This window comes from Drosophila kikkawai, chromosome 3L (genome assembly GCF_030179895.1).
Source record: "Drosophila kikkawai strain 14028-0561.14 chromosome 3L, DkikHiC1v2, whole genome shotgun sequence".
Classification (NCBI taxonomy): domain Eukaryota; kingdom Metazoa; phylum Arthropoda; class Insecta; order Diptera; family Drosophilidae; genus Drosophila; species Drosophila kikkawai.
In genome coordinates, this window is record NC_091730.1 from 29417898 (window position 1) to 29445079 (window position 27182).

A 27182-nucleotide genomic window follows, 5' to 3' on the forward strand; every position below is an offset into this window, starting at 1 on the left:
ACCTCCGGTTTCCCGCAACGGTAGCAGAAAATCTTCCGCTCTGGCGACGGGCAAACGCGGAAACCGTGGTCGGTCTGGCCGCAGTTCCAGCAGGTCAATCTTGGCCTGGCAACCTCCTCGACGACCGGATCCTCCATTCCCGCCTCGACCTCGGGTCCGTCGACCGCCACCTCTTCAACCTGACGTCCGCTTGGCTGGAACTTGGACGGCCCGCGATAGGTGGGTCTGACCTCCCGCTTCATGAAGGCCTCTTCCACCTCCAGGCACTCCTCACGCAGATGCTCCACGCTGTATACCCTAAGGGCATACACGAATCTCGCAATCTCGGCGGTAAGTCCCTTTTTGACAATTCGGATCATCTCTGACTCCGGAATGGGTGCCATCAGTCGGTTACCCAGCCGCCGCATCGCTCGGAAATACTCCTCCACAGATTCGCCGCCTCTCGAACTCGCCGCCTATGCCACTGAATCTGGCCACCAGGCTCTCCTTTAGGTCGTCCCAGGTCTGCGGTGGATTCTCCTTTACTTGCTGCCAATACCATTCGGCGGCCTGGTCTCGCATCAGCTGGTAGAAGCTACCCAGCACCTGGTCCCAGGAACACCGAGACTGCCGTTGTAGGTACTCCACCCTGAAAACGAAGTCTTCTACGGCGAGCTTGTTCGGGTCGCCGTCGACGATCTCCCACTTTTCGATTCGCACACCTCTCACCGCCCCCTCTCTTCTTTCAGGACCCCAAAGGCCCTCGGCGCTGTTTCTTCTGGCGTCGTCCGCCGTCTGACATCTGGATCGCTGTCCGCCGGTTGTCTGCTGCTGCCCGCCTGGAAACCATCCGGCGCCGACGTCCCAGTCCGCGTGGCCGCTGTGTCGCCTCGGAGGTTTCGGTGGTGATATTTTCGGATTCTCCTCCTCCCGCTTGGATTTTGGATACGCTCCCGTGGCGGCTCCCGCCTCCTGGCGTCTGGGTCTAGGTCCGTATCCGCCATCGGCTTCGACGTCAGCATGGCCCGCTTGCTGCTGCAGCGTCCGGACTGCGACTGCCGTTTCCTTTAACGGCTGGATCACCTGGATGATCATTGTCATCATCTCCAGGAACCCATTTCGAATTTCCTCCTGCAGCGTCCGGCTGAAGTTATCCGACGCCGCCGCCCGGTGTGTCTCGTACGCCTGGGCCACCGCGGCATTCACCGATGATGCGATCTCACTTGGAATTCCGCGGCGTGGGGGAGACAACTTCCAGCTGTCCCCTGCTGCACCGCCTACTACACCCCCTACTGCGCCTTGGCCATGGGCCACCCGGCAGGAGCCTATTGCATACTTCATCCTCTGTTTGGAGATCCTCCCACGTCCACCAGGCAACGATAGGGAGCCTCCTAGCTGACGTTTTTCGCCGCTAGTGCCGTCCCTATTCCCATTCTTAGGTGAGTTTAACTACAAACAAAACTTATTATTTGGACAATTACTTTGTGATTTTTTCTCTTCCAGCAGCCCAGGTTTTCCTGCGGCGAGCTATTATGCACGGCATTCGGAACCACCGACATAAGCCATCGCATCGCATTTCAACCTTGACAGCCGGACCACCTGGATTTCAGCCCTCGGCTGGAAGATATTGTTTTTGTTTTTACATCAACAGCATTTATATTTATATTTATTTTGACAAAATTAGCCCAGTGCTACAAGTATAACATACATATTATTAATGCCCTGGTCACTTGAGTTAAAATTAGACAGGATTTCTACTTAATACCTAGTACATTAATTATTATACGAACTAATTATTTATTTATTTTATTTTATATTGCGGGTGCGGGTGCGATTGTCCTTTTCGGAAGAACGCTCGCCACCTCGCTACCTATTTGATATTTGGGCGCCATTATGTTACGACCTGTCGTTTTCTCGATGGGGCAAGGCCGGCTAGCCAGTCTCCTCTCAGGAGGGATTTCTCCTCATTCGCCCGTAGGTCGCACCATAAACCCCAGCTGATCTGGAATCCGCAAAAAAAAATATAAATACCGAAAAACAAAGACCGACAAGAAAGGTAAACAATCTACATTTTTTTATACAACAATTACTGCGGGACTAATTCCTCTCTCTCTTTCTCTCTCTCGGAACGTAGGCTTGGGCTCGGCTGGAATCGCCCTGGACGCCCCTCCCTTCCAGAGACCCGGAATCTCATTCTCGGCGGATCTCCCCTTGGCAGGCGGAATTCGCCGGCCTACTCCTGGCTACTGACGGGTTATCCTTTTCCCCCCCCAATCGAAAACGCTTAGCAGCTCATCATTATAAACATTTTTAATCGCCTATATAAACATACATATTAATTTCGCCATACAACTAATTAACAAACTTTATTTCTCCTTTTCAGTACATATAATATATAATATATAATATATATAATATATATAATTATATAATATATAATTTTTGTTCCATTTGGAACGGACTCACTTTTTTCCTGCCCAGCTGTTTCCCTTCTTTCTTGTGGTTGCCTGGCGACCGGCTCCTGGTCGCTCCGTGGCTTTCCGGCTGGCTCCGGTTGCCTTCCGTTTAGTCTCCTCCTAGTGGTTTGTTTTTTTCTTCCGCACTCCCGTCCAAAATATATATTTTCTTACTTTCCCGTAAAATACTTTTTTGGATTTTTTCCGATCTTTGCGGGTTTTATTTCGGTTTTCAAGTTTTCTGGTTTTTAGGTTTTTAGATTTCTAGATTTTTATTCCGGCTCCGTTTTTCTCTTACTGGCCGCCATTAGCGGTCACCTTGCCCTATATAGGCTCGGTTCCCACCAATTCCTTTACCCACTTTTCTCGCCTCTCTCACACGGGGTCGAGAACCGCTTCCAAGGCCAGTACTCTTTGGTGCCTTGGTGTGGGTGTAGCTCCCGCGATTGACACATACCTCCCACCTTCCCCTTCGGTGTGGACCGTATGAGACGCTCTAGGTGCGATCCACTTCCCCTCTTCCTGGACCTGCCAACCTATCTTTGGTGAGCATCCCAGACGATATTTGTTTCGCCGGCGGCTATCGATTACCGCCCAAATGCAACAATTTTAATCAACCTCCGCTGAAAACCGCTTGAAAGGTACTTTTTATTTTTTTTATGTAGTATGTATTTATATAATTTTTTCTTATTAGATTTATTTGTTTTCTACAAATTTTATTTTATAATTACGACTTAAGTTATTTAAATTGTTTATGTTCACTTCATAAACTTTTTTTCCAGGTAGCAGATGTCGTCATTTGTATAGCGTTGAAAACTTTTTTCTGAAATTTATTACGTTCAAAACCAAAAATACAGGGTTAGACCTCGATACCAACATTAAATAAATTAAAATATTTTACATTTCGTCTGAATTATTCATGAAAAAATATTTAATACATAGTTTTATCTTATATTATAATTAATTTACCTATATGTTATAATTTTTAATATTAACTAGAGCTATTGTTAAAGTTAAAGTAGCCATTCCTGGTCGTTAAAATACGGACCTAAAAGTATTATTCTATTCTTTCTTGTATAATATAGTGAGCTCCTGTGTTTTTTAAGACAGTATTCCTGCGCTTGTCATACACAATTTATTAACATAGTTAAAAATTAAATTACACTAAACTTTTTCATTACATATCTTTGTGGTCTAACCCCTTGAGTATATAACCATATTTTTAATTTTAATTGGTTTTGGATACTTTTTATAGAATATAAAAAACGTTACATTTTTATAATTTAAAATATGTAATACAAATAAGTAAAACAGATGCGTTTTTCCTGATGGTTCGAATTAAATTTTTGGATTTTCAAAGGTTTGTCCTCGTGTAATTGTTATATCTGCATAGGGAGCAGGTTGAGTAATGTGAAGTACTTTAAATTTTTTTAGAACCAGAAGCGAGTAAAACTTTTGAGCGGCCTGAAAAAGAAATTCAATTATTATAACATTATTAACCATTAAGACTTATTAAGTAATTACAACTGTATTATTTATAATACTCTTTCAAACTTTTTAAAAATAAAAAAAAATACCTTGGTTGAGATAAGCATACATTTTTTAGTAGCACTCACCAAGGTGTCAACCGCAGTCAGTAGAAGTAGTTAGAAGTTCTGTTCGTAATCTCTATTTGTAATCTTTACTCCGGCCTCCGTCTCATCCGCAGGCATAGACGAGTTACAGAGATTCACGGAACTGGCGATACTAATATTATTATTTCTGAATTTGAAAGCTAAGATAAATTAACAGTAATATATTAGATTACAGAATGAAACTCTGAGACCGAGTAGAAATCTCATTCAGCAATAATACATGACCCAAATAATAGGAACGAATTCTGGCTAATCCTGAGTTATCTCTGAAGGCTGCTAATGTTCACTGTTGCCAGAGTCGCTTTTTTCCCGTAAAATCTGGCTTTTTCTGAATGCCATTTGCTAGAAAAATTTACAAACAGCGGGCAGCGGGAATTCTGGCTTTTTATTTTATTCAAATGATAACGACTTTCCGAACAAAATCATCAAGACTCTTTTAAAGAAAAAAAGAACAATTAACAACAAAAAACAATCAGAACAGCCAAAAACTTATATGTCCACAAGCCAACAAACACGTTAAAAGAATTTTTTAATAAAACGAAATCAATATTATTGACAACGGAAAAAAACAATGTCATCTACAAAATTCCGTGCAACGGTACGGGTAGTGGGCACTCATGGCCCACTGTGCGACAAGCGGTCACTCTCCGAACTTAGAGGAGACAACGATACTGCAACAAGAACAACACTACAAGAAGCGGTATACTCTGGAGATGCTACACATAATCAACACTCCGACAAACATACGACTGAATTACAAGACTGACACTGAAAACTGCGCTCACATATACAGACACTTAATTAGAAGAAAAACAGTACAAAACTCCACGTCGAACAGAGCGGACGTGTAAAATAATGTAGGTCAAAAAAGTTATGTTTTTTATTGTAAATTTTATGTAGATTAACTGTTTAACATTGTTATAGTTGCCCTGAAGACGGTTGACGTTAGTTCAACCGAAATATATCGGACCAAACTAAATAAAAAGCTTTTTATTTATGTTGATACTCCACCCCCCTCCCTGACCTCAAGCCGGCTCAACAACATATAATAATTCATTTGATTTATTCTTACACCCCTAATGGAGGCAAAGTTGAAGGAAAAAAGTGGCATTGATAGGGGCCGTCAAGGCGAAGCCCATAATATGGAATTTAACCCACAAAGGACATTTTAATTCCATATTTATTAAGGGGGGATATACATGTAAACCAACATTTTTTGGGCAATTTTTCTTTTTTGGTTTAAAAAATAGTTTATTACTTAAAGAATATACTGTGTAAGTTTCAATATCGAATTCCAACTTTAAGTGCCTCAAATCAAGTATGCACGCAAGGTATACAAGTGTTAACATGGGCGCATCAAAAACTTAATACGTCATTTTCTCAGCTTTTAATTTTTGCATTTTTACCTATGCTTTGGACAGGATTCACAAAAAACTATGTAACATATCGGAGTGAGTCAAAATTTATTATGATCATCATGAAATTATCTTCTATTTGAACCTAAATGGTTGTTATAAAACTGAGTATTACTATTTTTTAAGAGGGTGGGAAGTGAAAACTGATCACCTGAAAATGGAATTTTTTTCTTCAAATCAAAATTTATTTTTTTTGTCTTGATTTCTTTTTGGTTTTTTAGGTTCAAATATAAGATACAGGTGTTTTGAATACAAAAAAATTTAGTTTACGGATTTCGGACAGGAATTACGAGCTCTATCGTGTCCATAGCACGGCAACTCAAAGCTTGAGGCGCTACGGCATATGTTCCATAAATCCGCCATTTTGTAAAATATTGTTTATAACTAATTTTTTTTATCATCTCTAATTCTACTTTTAACTATATCCAAAGTTTCACGACGATTGCTTGACTATTTCCTATAAAAAAAAATTCACAAAAAATGGCCGCTTTGGCCGCATTTGGCTTTTGGCCGCTTACATGTATATCCCCCTTAATATTTTTAATATTTTTTTGAAAATTTGTTTACAAACAACTGTCCAGTAAAAATCCTTATCACACTGATTACCGAGCCAAATAAAGAGCGATTCCGCTATAACAGCGGATTTTCGTCGTCAGAGTACTAGGCTTTAGAAGAAATTCCCCGTTTCTGACCGCAGACTGCAGAAGAGCTGCTACACCTATAAAGTTCCCAATAAGTATTTACGAATGATTGGAACAGGATTATGCTATGAAAGCCAAGACCAAACAGCAGAAATTGATGACATTATTAATATAATACAATAATCAAACATATATAATATAATTAGTTGAACTAAAACCAACAAATTAGTGTTTTCAAAAACAGATTTTTTTAAAGCTTTTTCCTAAATTTTTTTTTGGCTTCTTTTAATCGTTCTTCCAGTCAAAAACCGTTTTTTTTAGGGAAAAGTTGGCAACACTGCTAAGGTTTCACCCATCCGCAAATAAAATACAACAATAAAAGAAAAGAAAAAAACAAACCCCAATTGGACTACACCCAATTAAAACTACAGATTACAAGGTAAACCATAATAGCAAACATCAAGAAGGCATATAAAATTAATAAAAGAGTAGACAATCTTTTGTACTTATGTTATTTATGAATTAGAACAAGTTTATAGGCGAATTTTTAGTCCTAAGTAATAAACTGATTTAATGTAAAGCTTTAGTTTATAAAGGCAAAAGTAGTAGGCAAATAAGGTAAGCAGTTAAAGGTAATATTTTCTGTAAATTTAAGTCCATATGTATGCATGTAAATAATATATTTTTTTGTAATATACTGACAATAAATTATATTTCCACTGCCGCTTCTATGCGAAAGATTCTTTTAGAAGACACCGTTTTAAATCGGACCACACAAATACTTTTAATCACTTTAAATTAAATATTACTAATTTAAATCTTAATTTGAGACACCATTAAATAAGTAATACTTTTTTTAATTTAAGGGGGGACATCTGAGTAACTGGCAAAAAAAAAAGGCCATTTTCTAGAATTTTTTTTGGCCAAATAAAAAAGCCAATCGAAAAATTTTAAAGTAGGTTTGATAATGTTAGATGTGAACTACAAAATTAATTTTTTTTGTAATAAATCGAAAACAAAATGGCGGCTGTGCAGCATGTCTTCGTAGGCGCTATTTTTTTGAAAGGGGTCCATGGCCGAAAACCTAACGTCCTTAGTTTTTGATCTAGAACAAAAAATCAAATTTTGTTAGTTTCTGTATCTCAAACGCTATCGACACACGTAGGATTCTTTCGATATTTTGATTTTTAGCAAAATGGTGAGTGATTAAATAAAATTTTCAATTTTCATGAAAAAAAAAACGTCACAAAATTGTTGATAAAAAAAAGTGGGGAAAAAAAAAAATCCTTCGTGTGTCGATAGCCATAGGTATTTTGGATATACTGTCAAAATTTCAGATCGATCGGTTAAGATTTGTTCGAGTTATGTTTTCGGCCAACTCAAAAAAAGTGGTTTTGAGAAAAACGCGTTTAAAGTTTTAAGATCGTATATATTTACATGAGAGGCATCGCCGCAGAATGGAAAATTTCGACACTTAGACACATTTGCCGGACTCTATCTTTTGGTATGTTATTTTTAAAACCCTAAAGAATATTTTAAGCAAAAAAAAATTTTTTCGATTTTTAAAAAAAGTTACTCAGATGTCCCCCCTTAAAGTTTGTGGCTTTTGATTCTGATGCGCCAATATTTGTACATAAACGAGCAATATTAAACAGAACACTACCAAATATTTAAAGAGGCAATGAGGCTGAGAAAGCACAAGGTCTTAAGCGCAGTGGACATGTTCATGTGGACTTGTTCATGTCCGATGCAAAGGGAGTGAGAGTGTACATTGCATCGAACATATGGATGAGAGCGGTTGAAATTAGCTGATAATGATCGTGGATATCTTTTTGCTCTTTTTTCTCCTATTCAGCCAATTGAGTGCCCTGATGATTTTTGCGAATGTTTTAAAAAACTTTTACGATACTTTTATGATATATAATGCATATAAATATGATAATAAATGCATATAAATTGAAACGTTTTCGATACTTTTTAAATAACTTAAACGAGTGTAGCCCCAAAGCCCCCTATATATACGTAAATATTTTTTATAAATGTTCAAAATTTAATATATTTAGATTCACTTCTGTATAAAAAACAATAAACTTAATAATACACCTGGCCCTCGCTTAACACGGACTCTTTTAGCACGAACTCGGTCTTACACGGTTTCAAATTTGCTCCCATCCCCCTTTTAACACGCTAAAAACCTCGTTCTTAAACGATTGCAAAATATCGAAACAATAAAAAATTACTGATTTTTACAAGGAGCCACCAAAAAAGAAACCATGTTAAAACAAACTGGCTTTAACTATAAATGCCACCAAATGCATTTCATATTATGAATTATGAATTTTTAGTTATCAACTATGAATTAAAAATATGAATTATGAATTAAAATTATGAATTATGAATTAAAATTATAAATTATGAATTCAAATTATGGTATGAATAAAACATATGATCTCCTTACTTTTTAACATTTTTTTGTTTCTATAAAGTTTAACCTATTAATTAATTATAAGAAGCAACATTTTTAATTAAATACCAACTTTTAAGTTTGAAAATATGAATGGTATGCTTTTATTAAAGGCATATACATAATAACTTTTGGTTAATTTTGAACAAATGTATGAAACTTTAATAAAAACATACCAAATTTTAACAATACAAAATTTTTTTTGCTGCCAATTTTGAATTTTTAGAACGTAACCCCTTATTTTGTACGCTTAACACGAGGTTTTCTAGGAACGTAACCCCCGTGTTAAGCGAGGGCCAGGTGTAACTTATAATTACAAGAGGTACCAGCCTGCTGCTTCGGAAATCTTTCGCTGTAAAATTTTGTTGTTTATTTTATGTCAAGATCTTAGGATTTATTTAGAAATAGGTAACCGTCTTCAAAATTTTGTTTAATAGAAGTACGCCTACGAATTTTAGCTGTGATAGTTTTCTTTTCCGTACATGACCTAATTTCTTTAACTCTAAGAAAATTAATATTAATAATATTATGTGATGTGATGTGTCCCATATATTAATGTTCTACTGTAGAGTCTAAATGGAATGTATTATTTTAATTAATTATTTTAAGTAAAATGAAAAGTAAAGTAAAACAACCGAAAATTAGACGAAATTGTAGTAATGAGCTTAAAATGAACTATATATTTCAACTTCTATATGATTAGTGCTACAATTATAAGTGTAAAATTGCAGCGATATGATGATAATACAAAATACAAAAAAAAGATATAAAATCAAAAGATTATAGTTCAGAAATGCTTAATCTATTAGAAATTCCGAAAATATTGGCTTATTTTTAAGAGAGTAGTCCTAATAAAAAAAAAAGAAAAAACAATAAAAACAAGAAAGGATGCTAACTTCGGCACGCCGATGTTTGTATTCCCTTGCAGATATTATTTCATTACATTTTACCTATACTTATTATGTTTACAGTTTGACAGTTACAGTTTTGCATTCCCAGCTTTACATTTTCTCTACATCTACCGATCGTTTATATGGCAGGTATATGATATAGTTGTCCGATTTTTATGAAATTTATAGCAAAATTCTAGAATAATAAAATAAGCTTATATCCCGGAGTAGATGAAAAAACGTTGAAAAACAACGAAGTTATAGTTTTTTTCCAATTAATTTCCCGATCGTTCCTATGGCAGCTATAAGATATAGTCGTTCGATTTTCAAAAAATTTTGAAAAACAGCCAAGTTATAATTTTTTTTCTAAAAATGTATCGAACATTTGTATGGCAGCTATATGATATAGTCGTCCGATCCGGCCCGTTCCGACATATATAGCAGTGAGAGTATATAGAAGACTATATGCAAAGTTTCATTCAGATAGCTTTAAAACTGAGGGACTAGTTTGTGTAGAAACGGACAGACGGACGGACAGACGGACAGACGGACATGGCTAGATCGACTCGGCTATTGATGCTGATCAAGAATATATATAATTTATAGGGTCGGAAAGGTCTCCTTCACTGCGTTGCAAACTTCTGACTTAAATTATAATACCCTGCAAGGGTATAAAAAAGTCTTCAGTTTTTAAAATATTAAAACTTTTGTTTTTAAAAATTGATTTTCTTTGAAAAAAAAATGGGTTTTTCACTTTGATACCCTATACAAAGGAGTGACATATTGTGCAGTACATTTGTATATAAATATTACAACACTTACCTTTTAAATGCCGTTTAAACTATTCGATTATCTTATTTGCTTCTATGGTTATGATTTTCGCAACGAAATATGAGAAAAGGCGCTAGTGTGCCCAAGGAGTTTATTTTTAACAATTTCATTCCGGAGTTTGCAACAGGTGGCTTAAGGGGGTCTTCTTATTCAAACCCCGTTTTTTGGACCCTTTTTAAAAAAATTCTTATTTGAAAACGCAAAGAATAATTGAAAACTTTTTTTATTTATTGTATTAAAAAATGTTCAAAGTAAATAAAAAATTTTTTTTTACCTCGATACGAGGGTTGTTCAAAGAGTAATGAAACTTCAAACTTGGTGGTGGAAAAAAAAGGTATCGTCCTGGCGGCCACGATTCAGGGTCTCCAGAGCTTCCGAAATGAAAAATAAAAACGGGCTTATAATAAGAATATACATATGTCATTTTCGGGTGACGGAATAGATTTTTAAAAAATTTTTTTTTAACAAATGGCGGCCATTCAAAAAAATTTCGATTTCGGGCTTTTTTTTGTAGTTTAGTGTAAAAAAAAAATATAAAAAAATTAAAAAAAAAAAAAAATAAAAAAAAATTTTTTTTTTAAATCTGTTTCGTCAATGGTGACAATTCTGCGTCGATTTCACTTTGTTTCATGAAAATCGGTTCAGTTGAACTGGAGATATCATGGCCGCCAGTTCGAAAAACGTGGTTTCGAGATAAACGCGTTTAAAGTTTAAAAAAAGCCCATTTTGCGAAGACCTTGCTTCCCAAAAATGGCTGTATCTTCTAAAGTAAAAATCCTTTTGGGGACATATACACAACATCCTAAGCTATAAATAAATGTAAAAAAAAAAAAATCGAAAAAAAAAAGTTGCCCAATGAGAAGACCCCCTTAAATAATATGCATCGCACTTCCCCTAATTCTAAGCAAAATCGCAAAACCTCAAAGCTAAAATGAATAGAGCCTACGATGTAAACCCTAAGGATGTTACAGCAAAGAACTATGGGGCAGGTATTAGGCAAAAATTTCATAAGCAAAAAACTGAAACTCGTGTTCCTACAGAGCTGCGTTAAAGCGCATCCGCATCCAAACAGCTGATCGATCAGCTCTGGCTCATGAAAACGTAAACAAAGACTGTCGAATTGGCAGTTGCAAATTTGAAATGGAGCATTTACCAACTATTTTGGCTGTTGTACAGCCGCAAAAGCACAAATTGCGTCAGAATTTATCCGCACTAAATTTAAATGAATTAAATGACAAGGAATTTTAGTTTTTCTAATGATTTTTCTCTAACAAAGAACAAATTCCCCGAAGAGTGTATATAGGTGGTATAGGTATCCAAAATCTTTAAAATAAGATAGAGGTAGGCGGGTTATATTAAATAGTAACAATTGGGGACATATCGGGTCAAGAATATACAGAAAAACACCAACAACATTGGGCATGTTTGTAGCTTTGGCGCCACATTTTAAATTTCATTTTTCAATTGTTCCTCGCCAACTTTGTTTACATTTTTCGTAGAGTTGGTCAAATTTGCACTGTTAAGAAGGAAGAAATCAGAGTTGCACTGAAAAACTATCGCCTAAATATCGCCATACAAACCGAGGTTAGATTTTAACGCGTTCTAACCGCGGTCCATTTATCAAAATTCGGAAAGGCACAACCTTATGGGCAGTTAGTTCAACGGACGGTGAATACGCTTTGACGGTGTGAGGGAAGACCCTATTAAGTACAAAATATGCAAAAGTGTCAGCATCACAGAAATGTAAGAATAATGCAGAAATTGAACGCCAATACAGAAACGTCAATTTAATCTAGTGGGAAAACATCAACGACACAAACAAATTTTGGTTTGAGGTGCTCCAATTTAAAGATTCTGGTGGAAACCGAAGATTTTTTGAGTTGGCAACTGTGGCCATCCAAATAGAAATAGAAATAGAAAGCATTTTTAGCCAGGTTAACCTATGTAATTAAAACCAAATTAAGAAATTCGATAGGCCTCAGCACGTCTAACAAAATTCTAAGCAAAAGGTAAAGTGTTATTTACAAGCAAACGATACACTGTATTTATTTTCTATTTTAATATACAGATAAGGATTGCGATTGGAAAATGATGCGTCGACTGACTATGAAGTGCCTGTAAAATATCTGCGCATGATAGGTACTAATATGTCATACGCAAATGAGGACGACCAAGAAGATATTAATAAGTTTATGGAAATATTTTAAGCAAAAATTACCTTAAGGGGGGGGTAAGGTTAATTCGGTGCAAAAAAGGCCACTTTTCAAAAAATTATTGGCGGAACGGCTAAAGTTAGCTTAATGAATTAAATCCCATATAATAACACAACATTTGAATAATTTTTGATAAATTTTGTATTGAAAAATATTTAGAGGTAGAGAAGTTATAGGGAATCTCCCGAGTCGCCTCCAAAAAAAGTTGTTTTGCGGTGTACATCCTAACAGTCCACAGGATCATCCGATCTAAAAAAATTATACCTCATTCGTTAAAGGATAAGTGTCCCGAGGTATTCAGGAAGCGTTTTTTTTTTTTTAGTTTTTTTGTGATTTTTTAGGAAATTTGAAAGTCAAAAACACGATTTTTGACTTAAAAAAAAAACGTTATTTCTTAATTTAAAAATATATAAAAATTTAAAATTAAAAAAAGGCCGACGTGAATACGTGAGGAAATAGTCAAAGAATGTGTGTGCCAAATTTCAAATCGATCGGTCCAGTAGTTTTTCTGTAATCGTGTACACCGATTGGAAAAATTGAATTTTTCAGGAGACCGCTTTAAACTTTGTGATTCTCATGCATTGAACACCAACCAACCTTCGTTCAACTCCGCATAACTTCGTCAATTTTACTCTGATCGATGTAAAACTTGGACACAATATTCTAAAGATGTTAAACTTTAAAAATAAAAAATAAAAAAAAATTGACGAAAAAAAAATTAAATACCTTACCCCCCCCCCCTTAATAAATTGTTATTTATTTGACATTTTCTCGTTTTTTTTTTTGTACATTTTTCTTTAGCTTTTTAGTGGATTTTATTGAATATATTTTTTTAGCTTTTTATACCCTTGCAGGGTATTATAATTTCAGTCAGAAGTTTGCAACGCAGTGAAGGAGACGTTTCCGACCCTATAAAGTATATATATTCTTGATCAGCATCAACAGCCGAGTCGATCTAGCCATGTCCGTCTGTCCGTCCGTCTGTCCGTTTCTACGCAAACTAGTCCCTCAGTTTTAAAGCCATCTGAATGAAACTTTGCATATAGTCTTCTATATACTCTCACTGCTATATATGTCGGAACGGGCCGGATCGGACGACTATAGCTGCCATACAAATGTTCGATTAATTTTTAGAAAAAAAAATTTTAACTTGGCTGTTTTTTTAATATTATTCCATCATTTTTAAGATATAGCCATTTTATATTATTCCAGAATTTTGGTAAAAATTTTATGAAAATCGGATCACTATATCGTATAGCTGCCATAGGAACGATCGGGAAATAAATCGAAAAAATTATAACTTCGTTGTTTTTCAACGTATTTTAATCTACTTTGACACATGAGCTTCTGGTATTATTTCAAAGTTTTGGTATACATTTTATGAAAATCGGACGACTATATCTTATAGCTGCCATAGGAACGATAGGGAAAGTAATAGAAAAATTTATAACTTCGTTGTTTTTCAACGTATTTTCATCTACTCTGAGATATGAGCTTTATAAATTTCATAAAAATCGGACAACTATATTTTATAGCTGCCATAGAAGCGATCGGAAAATGTATAAAATGTATAAAGCTGGGAATGTAAAACTGTAACTGTCAAACTGTAAACATAATAAGTATAGGTAAAATGTTATGAAACTCTATTTAGTGTCTGTTTTCGGCATTATATTTTATAATATGAATATGAAAACCAATCTGCAAGGGTATACAAACTTCAGCGTGCCGAAGTTAGCTTCCTTTCTTCTTATTGAATGTGTTCCGTTATACTGTCCGCCAAACTTCAAGTAAGCCTCCTTAGTTTACCAAAGAGTTGACCCGCCTCAAAAATAAAATATCTGTTGGGGGTTATGTTCGTGGATAAATATAAGGGCCTAATACGTGAGTAAAACCGTACGCGACACACGCGTTAGAAAAAGGAGAACACCAGACTTGAACTTAAGCGACATACGTTTATTCAGTTTGATGGCTTGCGAAGGAGTGAACATAGGAGGAGGATAATAAAGAGACCATACTTCATTATACTACAAATGGAAATGGATCATCGGTTATCGAATATGAAACGTTCAGCTTGCATACTTTAACACTTCTTCTCAAGTTGAATGTTTCTTTACAATATTGTTTACAGTTTTAAACCGAGCATTTCCACAAATTTATCATGTTTAATTTTCTGTACATTTTTGGTAAAAATATCTGCCACGTTTTCTTTACTACAAATTTCATTACTTTCAATTACTTCTCTGACGTGGTGATATCTAATGTCGATGTGCTTGGTTCGCTTGTGGTGCACAGGGTTGGTAGCAATTTGCTGTGCACTTAGATTGTCATCGTATATGTGGACAGGATCAGATGCCGGGTGGCACCCAACTTCCTTCAGGAGACGGCTCAGGTACATAGCTTCTTTGGCGGCTGACGACAACGCTACGTACTCGGCTTCGGTGCTGCTTAAAGCGACAACAGTTTGCTTGCGTGATTCCCAGGAAATCACCGATCCTCCGTAGAAGAAACCGTACCCAGTGTACGACTTCCGGTCTAGGATGCTGTTCGCCCAGTCTGCATCGACATACGCATGCAGGCGCTGCCCAGTCTTCTGATAACGCAGCTTCAGGTCGATCGTCTTCGAGAGATAGCGCAAAATGTGTTTGGCTGCTAGCTCGTGCTCTTGGTGTGGATCGCAATTCCTTTGGGCCAGTTTGCACACAGAGTGCATGATGTCAGGGCGAGTACATATCGCTAAATACATTAGCGATCCAATGATCGACTGGTAGTCGGTCGCATTTGCCCTTTTGCAGCTTTCGTCCAAGCAGCTTCCTTGGAATCCAGGATCCAGTGGCGTCGATACAGAGCGACATACGCCCATGTTGTACCTCTCCAGTATGCTCTTAATGTACTGTTTCTGACACACAGAAATAGTACCCTGCGGATCCTCACGACGAATCTCCATACCCAGAAAGTGGTGGAGTGGCCCGTTATCACGACTCTCGAATTTGTCATGCAGCTTCTTCTTGATGTTTACCAGGTCATCTTTGTTGGAACAGGCTATAATCAGGTCGTCTACATAAATGGCGATAAGATTATAAGAATTAGCATTGATTTTTAAATAAAGGCATTTTTCAAAATCAGACTGCACAAATCCTAAGTCCTTTAATGCTTTATCAATTGTTACATTCCAAATTCTGCCGGATTGCTTAAGCCCGTAGATGGCCCTGTTGAGTTTCAATACGGCATTTGGCTTTTCTGCATCTATGAAGTGCTCCGGTTGCTTCATGAAAATTACTTCGTTTTCGCCAAGCTTGCCGTTTAAATATGCATTTGTGACGTCCATCTGATGTAAATGCAACCCTTTCTCTGCCGCTATGGCAAAGATTAAACGGATGTTTTCATACCGTATGACTGGCGAAAACGTTTCAGTGTAGTTAACACCGAACTGCTGGCTGCATCCCTTGGCGACCAGCCTTGACTTGAATCTCTCTACATTGCCCTGATCATCGCGTTTGATGCGAAAAACCCACATCGATCCTATGGCTTTGGCATTCGGCGGGAGGTCGACCAACGTCCACGTTTCGTTATCGAGAAGAGCCTTGTACTCACGCTTCATCGAATTCTCCCACTCAAACGAATGTTTGCTCAAAAGCGCCTGTTTTACAGTAATGGGTGTATCTATGTCGGTGCTAGCGGCGATATTGTTCAGCACGTTGAAGTCTTTTCGGGGTCGTCCTCTTTGTCCAGTGCGCACCAGCCTAGGTCTGCCCGGTCCTCGACGAACTCCTGCTTCTTCTTCTTCAGATGAATCCACTTCAGATTCTTGCTCTTGGGCTTGTTCTTCATCAACAGCTGATTCTTCTGGATTGGGTTTGTCGCAGGCTGCTACTTCTTCTGAAATCGCCTGTATTTGGTCATCTGCTTGTGGGATGAAGTCTAATACACCTGTCGAAGACTCATTATTAGTGAAATTAGATACAGTATTTTCAAATTCCCCGAATTTCACGTCACGCCTCTCGATGACTTGTCTTCGATGTTTGTCGTATAACCTATACGCTTTTGCCGTTAAAGAGTATCCAACGAAAATATATTCGTCCGCTTTAGCTTGAAATTTATGGCGATTCTTCTTATCCAGTGCGAATACCTTTGAGCCAAACGTGCGTAAATGGCTCACAGTTGGTTTCCTGCCGCTCCATGCCTCCATTGGTGTAAGATCTTCTTTTAGCGCGTTGGTAGGGCTCCGATTTCGAAGATATGCAGCAGTCGATACTGCTTCAGCCCATAGCGATTCGCCAACATCTGCATGCACGAGCATGCTACGCGCCATTTCGACGAGGGTTCTGTTAGCCCTCTCGGAAACACCGTTCTGTTCCGGAGTATACGGCACTGTTAACTGTCTTTTAATGCCACAATCGGTCAAAAAATCGTCAAACTGTTTGTTTTTATACTCTCTTCCGTTATCACTGCGAACACATTTTATTTTCTTTCCGGTTTGACACTCGATCAAGTTCTTAAACGCTTTAAATGATTCGAATGCTTGGTCCTTTGATTTCAGAAAATACACGAAAATTCTGCGCGACTTGTCATCTATAAAAGTAATAAAATATCTTGCTCCACCGACCGACGGCACGTTCATAGGACCGCATATGTCCGTATGAATTATTTCCAAAACTTCCGACGCACGGCTTACTGAGTTTTTTGGAAATGGAGTCGCACTAATTTTGCATTTATTACACGTTTCGCAGTTTATTTCCGTTATGTTTTGCACATCAAACCCGTTCACAATGTTTTTGTTGACCAATTCTTTTAGGCTTCTGTAATTGAGATGGCCATACCGATTATGCCAAATTACATCTTTTTTATTCATCAGAAACAACGAATGTTTCTTTTTATCGTCAAAAATGAATAGCCCGTCTTTCATTTTTGCCCGCAGCAACACGACATTGTTTTCGTCTTTGACTATTGCTTCCTTCTTTTTGAACTGAACACAGTGTCCATAGCTCATAGCTTTGCCCACAGAAATAAAATTCATCTGCAGCGATGGTACATACAGTACATCTTTTAATTTTATCACACTTTCACCAGTTTTTATTATCACTGTGCCTCTGCCAGTTGATTCGATAAAATTATTAGCTGCCAACATGATTTTGTCTTTGATTTCGACAAACGAAACAAATAAATCTTTTTGTTTACACATGTGAGAAGTTGCCCCACTGTCCAGACACCAAGCGCTTTCCGATACCGTTGCTTTGTGCGTTGCCGAAAAAACGGAATACGAAATTTTGTGTTCACTTTGATCCGTTCTTTCGTCTTCGTTGCCTTTTCGCGATCTGCATTGCACTGCTCTGTGCCCGCGTTTTCCGCATTTGAAACATTTACCGTCGAATTGTTTCTTACTTTGCTTCGCACCTTTTTGTCCGTTCTTTGCAGCTGCACCGTTGCCGCCTGTATAGAAGGCTTGTTGTTGCTCGTTTTCTTCGGTTTTCTGCTCTATTCTTTCGGCTTCTTCCAGAAGCTTGACCTTTATAACTTCAAAGGACGGCAAAGAATCACGCGTTTCCATGGCAACTATGAAATGTTCGAAATCGGCACTTAAACTGGACAAGAATATTATCACTTTTAATTCCTCACTCAATTCAATGTTTACTTCTGCTAGTTTATCTACCACTTCGACGAACGAATTTAGAAATTGCGACATACTGCAATTTGCCGGCTTTTTTGTGTTTAGCAGTTTCTTGTAAAGACTAACTTTACGTATTGGCCCGTTGGTGACGTAAACATCCCGAAGAATATTCCATGCCTCTAGGGAGGTCTTCGCGTTTTTTATATAGTTGATATAATACACGCCAATGCTTTTTCGTCGTCCGCTTCCCACTTGGCCGTTAGTTCTGCATTGCCTTCGACTTTTACATTTTTCCCGTTTACGAAATTCCAAAGGGCTTGGTGCACGAGAACGCTTCTCATTTGCACACACCAGGCATCGTAGTTGCTCTCGCACAACTTTTCTATTTGGTACATAATCATGTTTGTATTAAGTCACTTTATTTAATTTGCGAATTTCACTGGGCCCATAACCTATGTTGGGGGTTATGTTCGTGGATAAATATAAGGGCCTAATACGTGAGTTAAACCGTACGCGACACACGCGTTAGAAAAAGGAGAACACCAGACTTGAACTTAAGCGACATACGTTTATTCAGTTTGATGGCTTGCGAAGGAGTGAACATAGGAGGAGGATAATAAAGAGACCATACTTCATTATACTACAAATGGAAATGAATCATCGGTTATCGAATATGAAACGTTCAGCTTGCATACTTTAACAATATCAAGTCTGTATGCTAAATTTAAATGTACCGGATCTCCAACTGTCCTATCTAGTTACTTATCAGCTCGGTCCACTTTTACCGTGCAGTTCTACAATAATTATTTGACTCGTTGCAGGTCCCAGTTTTCTGAGGACCCAAAACAGTTTTATAGTTTTGTTAAGACTCTTTTGAAAATACAACAGCAGATAATGGTCAGGCAATAGCCGATCTATTTGCACAGTTTTTTCAAACCACTAACTCAAACTTATTAGACCCAAATCAGGCTCATCATCCCCAAATCGAACCAAATCCTCTGTCCTACCTTAAACGAAAGCTCTTTTCTTTTAGATCATCATCTTCAGGTCCCGACGGAATACCTGCCTGTGTGCTTAGGAATTGTGCCAAAGCCCTATGTAATCCCCTTCTCAAATTGTTTACCTTATCCTTAGAAAACCTCTCATTTTCCCTTTATTTGGAAAGAGTCATTCGTTATTCCTCCTCACAAAAATAGGTAGCAAATTGGAGGACAACAACTATACAGGAATCTCTGTTGTCGGCCATCTCAAAACTGTTTGAAAATGTCATTACTCCTCATTTGCAGCACCTGTGTAGGTCAAATATTGCTTCTTGACAACATGGTTTTATTAAGCGAAGACCAATAACAACCAAACTTTTGGAGATAACTTCCTTTATTATACAGGACTACCGAAATAGCTTTCAGACAGATGTAATTTATACTGATTTAGGGATCCGCCACGACGCACCAGCCCATACAGTGATGCCTACTGGTCATCTCAGAGCCTATTTCAGGCGGTCTGGCGACCGGCTCATCTCCCCCAAGTAAAGCTCCTTACTTTCATTTTCATTTTCATTTCCTTTTCCATATTTAAAAAAATGTATAAGCTTATCTTAAACATGGCAGGACTATATGGATGATAAATCCCCGACGAGACTGTGATCCTAGCCAGGGATGCGCTCGCGACAAGGGTGCCACATAAAATCGAAGGAAGTTGGCGGAGAAGAAATTACCTCTTTCCTACCTCGGGTCCTTACTGGAGCTCCAAAATAAACCACATGGGTGGGTCGATTCGATGTTCCTTCTTCTTTTAATCTTTTTGAGAAAATTTAAAGCACTTGTGTTCCACTAATCCCGCACCTGTTTTCGGAGACGCGAAGGACAAGAAACCATGGACACCAGTAGGTTGTCCATTAATTGAATTGACAAAAAAAAAAAAATTTTAAATTTGCTTGCAGGAGAACCAGCGCTGTATTGAGCGCGGCCAGTATGGGCGGCAGCGCGGCGTCTGGCTGCTGCAGACTCACCGGCTTTCTGTAGACCTCCCGGTATGCTTCAGCCTGTAGGCGGCTGGCGACGGCAAGGTGGCAAAGTAGCTTCCAGATTGATGTTAAAACACCCACACAACAACAAAAAAAATTTGCTGTGGCCAGTGATTATGTGCCGGCCATGCTGGAAGGAAACTTCCTCTTATTAGCAAATATTTTTTTTTTTTTCATTTCTCATGTTTTTCTTTCTCAAATTTTTTTTGTGCTGCTGACCGCCTTGCTTCTCGCTAACCTTTTGCCATGCCTTTCTTCTGCCCCCTTACAGTCTCAGTCCGTTGCCCGAGTTCTAACTTCCGCAAACCATTTGTTTGGCGCTCAGGGCGACGGTCGAGTCCAAGGTTTAAAACCCTTTCTCTTAACCTTGATTTTCCCGGTTCGCTTAATTTAAATCCCTACCTGGTCCCACCTATCCTACCTCTATCGATATATCGACAGCCCTCCAGCCCATTCAAGATAAAATATCTCAAAAACCAGACGTATATTACATTTTCTGAGCCCTGATTCAAGTTTACAATTCGGATATTTATATTCCGGTTCTCGGTTCACCGATTTTTTTAAACATTAAAATCACCGAGAGGAAAAGGGAAGAGATAGAGTGAAAAAGGAAGACAAAATCAAAACGCAGCAACACCAGCAGAAAACAGGGTGAGCTTGGTCAGAGCTACAGAGACGTAATAAACCTGAATAATTCCAATGTAACGTCGTAATTATTTTAAGCATTTTCTTCAGCAGCCTTTGTTGCGACTATGACGTCTGTGAGTATTCGCGACATTTTCAAGCAGAAAGTTGGCCACAACGGAGATACCTTCGACTATTGCGGGCCCATTCGCATAGTTATTCCGAGTATTCCGAGCATTTTCGCGCAGTGCCCCGTAGCGAGTTGTCACGATGGTACCGCCTGCGAGTACCAAGCGTTTTCGCGCAGAGTTCTTAGCAAAGCTACCACGACTGTGCGACTGTGCCGGCCACGAGTGTTCTAGGCATATTCGTTTAGGGCTTCTAGTTTGTTGGGACGCCCCATGGTCCCGGGTTTTACCACGTACAACAAGCCTCTGGTTGCTGTATACAGATAGTGCTGAAATCTTTATTAAACTTGTTAGAAATAAAGATATTTTACATTTTTTCTCCGCTTACACTTGTGGTTTGCCGCTCTTCAATTCACAAATGACGCTTACATACTATGGCTGTCTCATTCTCGCAAGTCATTGTTTGTCAATACTATATCGGTGTTGGTCAGTACAAATTCAGTGTTACATATTTTCTAACAAATTCAAAATTACCGACTATTTAAATTTGGCATCTAGCGCAGGGCTACGCAACTTTCGCCAGCCTCGCAACATTCCTCATCTCGTAATTCTTCTGCGTAGCTACACCGAGTATTACCATTCCTGACGATGTCCAATTTAGCCAACTTAACCACAGGGCGAGTTACGAATCCTTCAGTTGTTCTAAATACAGCGCTCCTTACTTGTCCATCCTTTGCGCAATGGATGTCAGCAACGATTCCTTTCGGCCAGGAGTTCCGCTTGATCGTCTCATCCACGACAATGACCACATCATTCACAGCAATTGGTTTTGGGTTCGGCTAGAACCATTTGGTTCGTCTTGTAAGTGTCGGTAGATGCTCGAGCCCATCTCTTCCAGAAGCGATCCGCTAATTGGCCAGCTATCCGGAAGTTTTTGGCCAATCCAAGTCTAGTGCTCTTCATTGTGCCTCGTTCGCGTAGTCCACTTGAATAACCGACCAAAAGGTGGTTTGGAGTCAGAGCTTCGGAGTTCTCAGACTCCAACGGAATATACGTTAAAGGTCTCGAATTTAACGTAAATTCGGCATCAGCCAGCGGCGCTCGTAATACTTCTTGCAGTCCGGCATACGCCAAAATTTCTGTCAGGATTTACTTTCTAGAACGCACCATGCGTTCCACCGTGAGGTGATCCGGGTGGAATAAAAGCAAACGACATTTCCGGATACTTCAATTCCACCTTCGTAGTTGATTTGCGCTCGACCTTTTTCGCCAATGCTTGCACCGCGAAAATTAGTTCCGTTGTCTGACAGCATCTTAACAGGTACTCCTCGGCGAGCACCAAACAATTTCAGAACCATCATAAATGAGTCTGTTGATAGAGATGGAACGATCTCTAAATGGACAGCACGAACTGGTAAAAAAACAGTATCCATTTCTACATAGCGTTTTAGTTCGAATTGTCTCATCAGTTCAGGTCCACGTGTTGCGCAAAATATGTCCAAAATATGCGTTTTCTATATTTGTTGACAGTTCAGATTTCAAAAATTTAGCCACGCCCAGACCCAAAACAGCTGCCATCAATTCCATTCGAGGCAATGATATTTGTTTCAATGGGGCTAATCTATTTTTTGACGCCACCAAAGAGCATCGGATCTCGCCGCCAAGTTAAAAACGCAGATATGCTACTGCAGCATAAGCATCCAGGCTGGCATAGACAAATACATGCAACTGCGCACTTTTGTCAGAACTGGAACAGGACATAAAGCGTGGAATGCGGAGATCATTAAGTTTGTTCAGTAAAGCCTTCCATGCTATCCAATCATTCTCATCCGGTTCCTTAATGGCGTCATCTTAGCTCACTTCTGATCTCCATATATTTTGCAGGATGATTTTAGCGCGGATGTTGAAAAATCCAAGTATCCTAAGCGGATCCAAAATGCGCCGACGCTTTGTGTGGGTTGCCGACCTCTGGAGCAACTCGGTCCTGATGAACGTTAGCATGTCTGTCTTCGGTAGCCACCACATGCCTAAAACTTTCTCCTGAAGTTCTTGCTCTACGCCAAGATATTTTGGCGTCGCGACACCTCCCTTGAGTTATTCAGGGATTGAAGGACGCGTTTGGAGTTTGAAATCCAATTCCTCATTTCAAATCCACCTTTGGTGTGGATATCTTTCACATTTTTCGCCAGTTGAATCATCTGATATACCGTATCAACCGACTCAGGCCAGTCGTCAACAAACGTGTTTCGGAAGATCGCCTTTACCGCGCTTGGATGTTTCTCGTCGAATTGCTTCGCATTGCGCCTCAATATGAAGTTAGCAAGTGACGGCGAACAAGAAGCGACAAAGGTCATCACTTGCATTACATATGTATCCGGCGGACGATCAATTTCTCCATTTCGCCATAAGAACTTCTGCGAAGATAGGTCGGACGCCCAAACTTTAATCTGGTGAAACATCTCTCGTATGTCACCTGTTACAGCCACAGCACAGTGGTTCCGTCAGAGGCCAAAAATCAAAAAAACCGATTTGAAAATATTTCAATTAAATTTACACAGTTTGTCTCTAAAATGTCCAATCTACCAATTTGCAAACCGCTTTTCGCTGGAAACCCAACGGTACATTCTAAAAATATAATCAAAAGCATGAAAACGTGTTCATTTCAACAGCGCATCGGAGCTGTGGTGAAATATTTCGAAGCAAAAGCGCACTTTAAATCTGTCTGGTAACTGTTCAAGTTGATAAATTTATATTATTTAAAATGGATTTTGAAGCTCAAGGTATTTATTTTACTTTATGAAATTAATTTATACTAACTTGATATGAAATTAACAAAATCTAACTTGATATGTGAAACTTATTTGTTTGTACCTGTTTTGTGTGTTTCAAATTTGTTTACCTAAAGTTTTAGTTGTGATCCCACACGATTCCAAATAAGGATTTTTTTTTAATATTTATCAGAGTTTTAAGATGTTAAATTCGTTAAAGTTAGGTGCGGAATGTTGCGGATGTAGTTGTAATCGTTAATATGCTAACACGACTTCTTATTTTTTTCAAGGTCAAATTTTGCCAGCGCCAATAATCCGGGTTGATAAAAAATCGGGAAAAATTTTTAAAAATAAAAACGTCACCTGAGTACCTCGGGGCACTTATCCCTTAGTGTTGGTGGATGTTTTTGTGGACAGTTAGAATAGGATGTACACCGAAAACAAACTTTTTTTGTGGGGACTTAGGAGATTCGCTATTACTCGTAAGCATGTAAATATTTTTTAAAACAAAGATTAAAAAAAAAATTGTTTATATGTTGTGTTATTATATGGTATTTAAATTCAATACGCTAATTTTAGCCGTTTCGTCACAACATTTTTTTGCAAAGTAGGCAGTTTTGCACCGAATTAACCTTACCCCCCGTTAAGCTGTGTATTTTTGTTGCTGGACAAATTAAATACACAATATATAAGTAAATATTTTTTTTTACTTTTGGGCACTTATATTTCACCAACGTTCTCATTAAGAGATCAAAAATTAAAAAATTAAAGTTAGGTCTTGGAAAAAAAATAATTTAATAAAAATTTTGTATGGGAGCTATAAGATATAGAGATCTGATTTTAACCACAGTTGGTAGGAATATATCAGCGATGGGCACGCCGTGGCTCAATTTGCTCACACTGCTCAAACCGTTATCTTTTTTCGGAGGCGCCAGCAAGTCGCACAATTGCAGTCGGTCCTCGCGATCAGCGAACCGTGAAGATTTGCAAAAACAACCACACTGACCTTTGGCGCAGGTAGAGCACATCCCCGCGATCCCGAGTTTGCAACAACAAAACACAAGCGACCGAACTCGCACATCGTCCCAAAAACAAGAACAATTTTAAAGGGACCTGCGCGGCTGGCGTTGACTTCTGCACTAAAGAAAAAAGATTGGATTTTTTTGCAGTCGTTTTTCATAGGCGGACATAAATGCACGCAAAAATGGCTGAAGATATTGATCTACTCAAAAAGTTTTTGTCAGTGTATTTTCTCGGCTCGCACATTCTGTGTGTCGCGTGGGTGCGACGCTGGGGGTTGTTGTTGTTTTTTTTTTTCAGCGAGCTGCTGCTCAAACCGTTAGATCTCGTGCCCATCGCTGGAATATATAAACCTGTACCAAACATATAATCTGTAAAACTGGTTAAGATATTTTGAAAAACAAAAAAAGTTGTTCATACTAAATGTTTTTTTTTAACAGATTGTTCCTATGGCAGCTATATGATATAGATGAGCAATATGGCCAATTTTTTGTGGATATACTTAAACCATTTTTTTTAGTTTTTTGATGAAAGTTTCTAAGCGATAGCACATCTAGAAGTAATTATGGCCGCAGCTCCATACAAGCCGAACCACTGGGCACAGGTCGCTCTCAGAATCGTAGTAGTACTCCCATCAATGATAAAAAAAAATTCGGTCCTTTTAAAAGCGTATCGTTAAGACACACCATCGACCTATGCTACGGCCCAGATCAAATGTTTCTTTCTTTTGTTGGGATTTTCCATTGCAAAGACAGGCAGATACCAAGAACTTTGATTATGAGCCAGCTCTCGTTTTTGCACTTTTTGAATGTAACCCTTCTTCTCGTAGTCCGCATGGTGTCACTCAAAAGCTCATTCAACTCCGGATCCTTAAGGGGTTATATACAGTTGTGATAGTCGAAAAAATCGATTTTTTTTTTATTGCATATTCTTAAAGTACATATATGTAGTATGTTGAGAATACTCTCACAAAAATTCATAACGATCGGAGCATTAGAACCGAAGTTGTAGCTATTTATAGCGCACTACCTGCACATCGGCCGGAACAAACTTGAAACTTTAAACGCGATTATCTCAGAATCTTGTTTTTTCGAAATTACCTTTGCGGTGGACACGATTACTAAAAAACTATTAATCCGATCAACACCAAATTTTGACCACTTATTTATTATAATAAAAACTAGTCCGTGAACGAAGGATTTTCAATTTTTTTGAAGCATAAAAACCGAAAATTTTACCCCTTAAAAAGAACATTTTTTGTTAAAATCGTCGCCATCAAAATTTTTACAAATCCGTCGTTCACGGACAAGGCAATTCACTATATTATCGAAATTTTTTGAATTTTAGATTTCTGATGAACCGTTCTCGGGATATGATGTCCACCGCAAGTCACTATCGGAAAAAGAGGGTATTTGAATTCGGCCATAACTTTTTTATTAGTTAATATTTTTTTATAAAAACAATTTTAATAAGTACCCAGAAAGATGTACTAAACAACGCCGGCAAAACATTTTAAATAAATATTCTTTATGGTGTCAAAAAAAAATCGACAAAACTCCTTTTTTTTTGCGCGGTACAACTGTATATAACCCCGTAAGCTTTTTTGACTCAAAACATTTGAGACGTCCAAGAGCTATGGGATAGGAATCAGACAGTTCAACTTTCTAGTATCCCCACAATAATCCAGTTTCCCAGCGACTGTCATTGGAGATGTACTTCGTACTTTGGTTCATAGCTTTCAGCGACTGTTCATCTTGCTTCGATCGCAGTGGTTTTGCAGAGACGCTCACACCAATAGCCACTAACGAAAAATGCGCCTTCATAGCCTCGTCAAGAGCTCGAGATCACTGGCAGATATGCAGCACACGTGGCGGCATGGCTTCTTCAAGTCCATATCGGGCATAAACAGACCATCCCAATTGGCAACGAACCGCAAAAAGATCGTCATTATCAGCTTCTTGTACCTCCAGTGGCACACAGATCTTAATGTGATCCAGTCCAATGATCATTTGGGCCTTACTCCAGGTGGCAACCACACAAGTGGAAATCCGGGAGATCTCGGGGCTAGGGCATGGAGTTTGGAGACCCTAAAAAACATTCCCCCAAGCACTGACGCTGCGGTGGCTGACTTGGCCGCCACGGAAGTTAATACGCGAAGCCAAGATAAAGAGAAGAACGACGACCCCATGGCCTTCAAGAGGAGCAGCATGGTCTTAAGATACCCGATCCTCCCAGCGAGCAAGGCTCTGGAACCGGTAGCAGGTGGAAACGCGGATTCCCTAACTCCCAAAAGAACACGGGACGCCGCCAGCCCAGCAGGCTCTCAGCGCGACACGCCTCCCCAAAGATGCAGAGAATATTTGTGTTTTAAATACATCGCTGAGACGGGCAAGATCCTGGATGGTGTCCTCGACGACATCAACAATAAGCAGGTCCGGCACATAACCTTGGTCGCTCAACTCCGCTCGGAAACCCGAAGAGACGGAACGAC

The 27182-nt window shown here is 38.6% G+C and overlaps 2 protein-coding genes across 5 annotated transcripts in view; both read right to left on the reverse strand.

The window, feature by feature from the left end:
• vtd (RAD21 cohesin complex component verthandi) overlaps positions 1-27182 on the reverse strand; it is a 270142-nt gene that overhangs the window by 139776 nt on the left and 103184 nt on the right. Inside the window, exon 8 of one of the 4 annotated variants that reach the window (XM_070285353.1) lies at positions 3055-3258. The exons of 2 other annotated variants lie outside the window; for them this stretch is intronic. In XM_070285353.1, coding sequence (XP_070141454.1) covers positions 3199-3258 — 60 coding nt within the window. In that variant the 3' untranslated portion in view covers positions 3055-3198. Of the gene's footprint in view, positions 1-3054; positions 3900-27182 lie in introns of those variants that run through there. One more of the 4 variants, XM_041776396.2, reaches the window with a different exon arrangement.
• LOC138928350 (uncharacterized) lies at positions 391-1638 on the reverse strand. Its single transcript, XM_070285372.1, has 2 exons — positions 1461-1638; positions 391-1402 (listed from the first exon to the last, which is right to left on the reverse strand). The coding sequence occupies exons 1-2, from the start codon at positions 1553-1555 to the stop codon at positions 391-393; spliced, it is 1107 nt and encodes a 368-aa protein (XP_070141473.1). The 5' UTR covers positions 1556-1638.

Coding starts and splice junctions, on each gene's coding strand:
- LOC138928350 (XM_070285372.1), bottom strand. CDS start 1,555: ATGCGATGCGATGGCTTATGTCGGTGGTTCCGAATGCCGTGCATAATA. Junction 1,403..1,460: donor GGAAGAGAAAAAATCACAAA/GTAATTGTCCAA, acceptor GAATGGGAATAG/GGACGGCACTAGCGGCGAAA.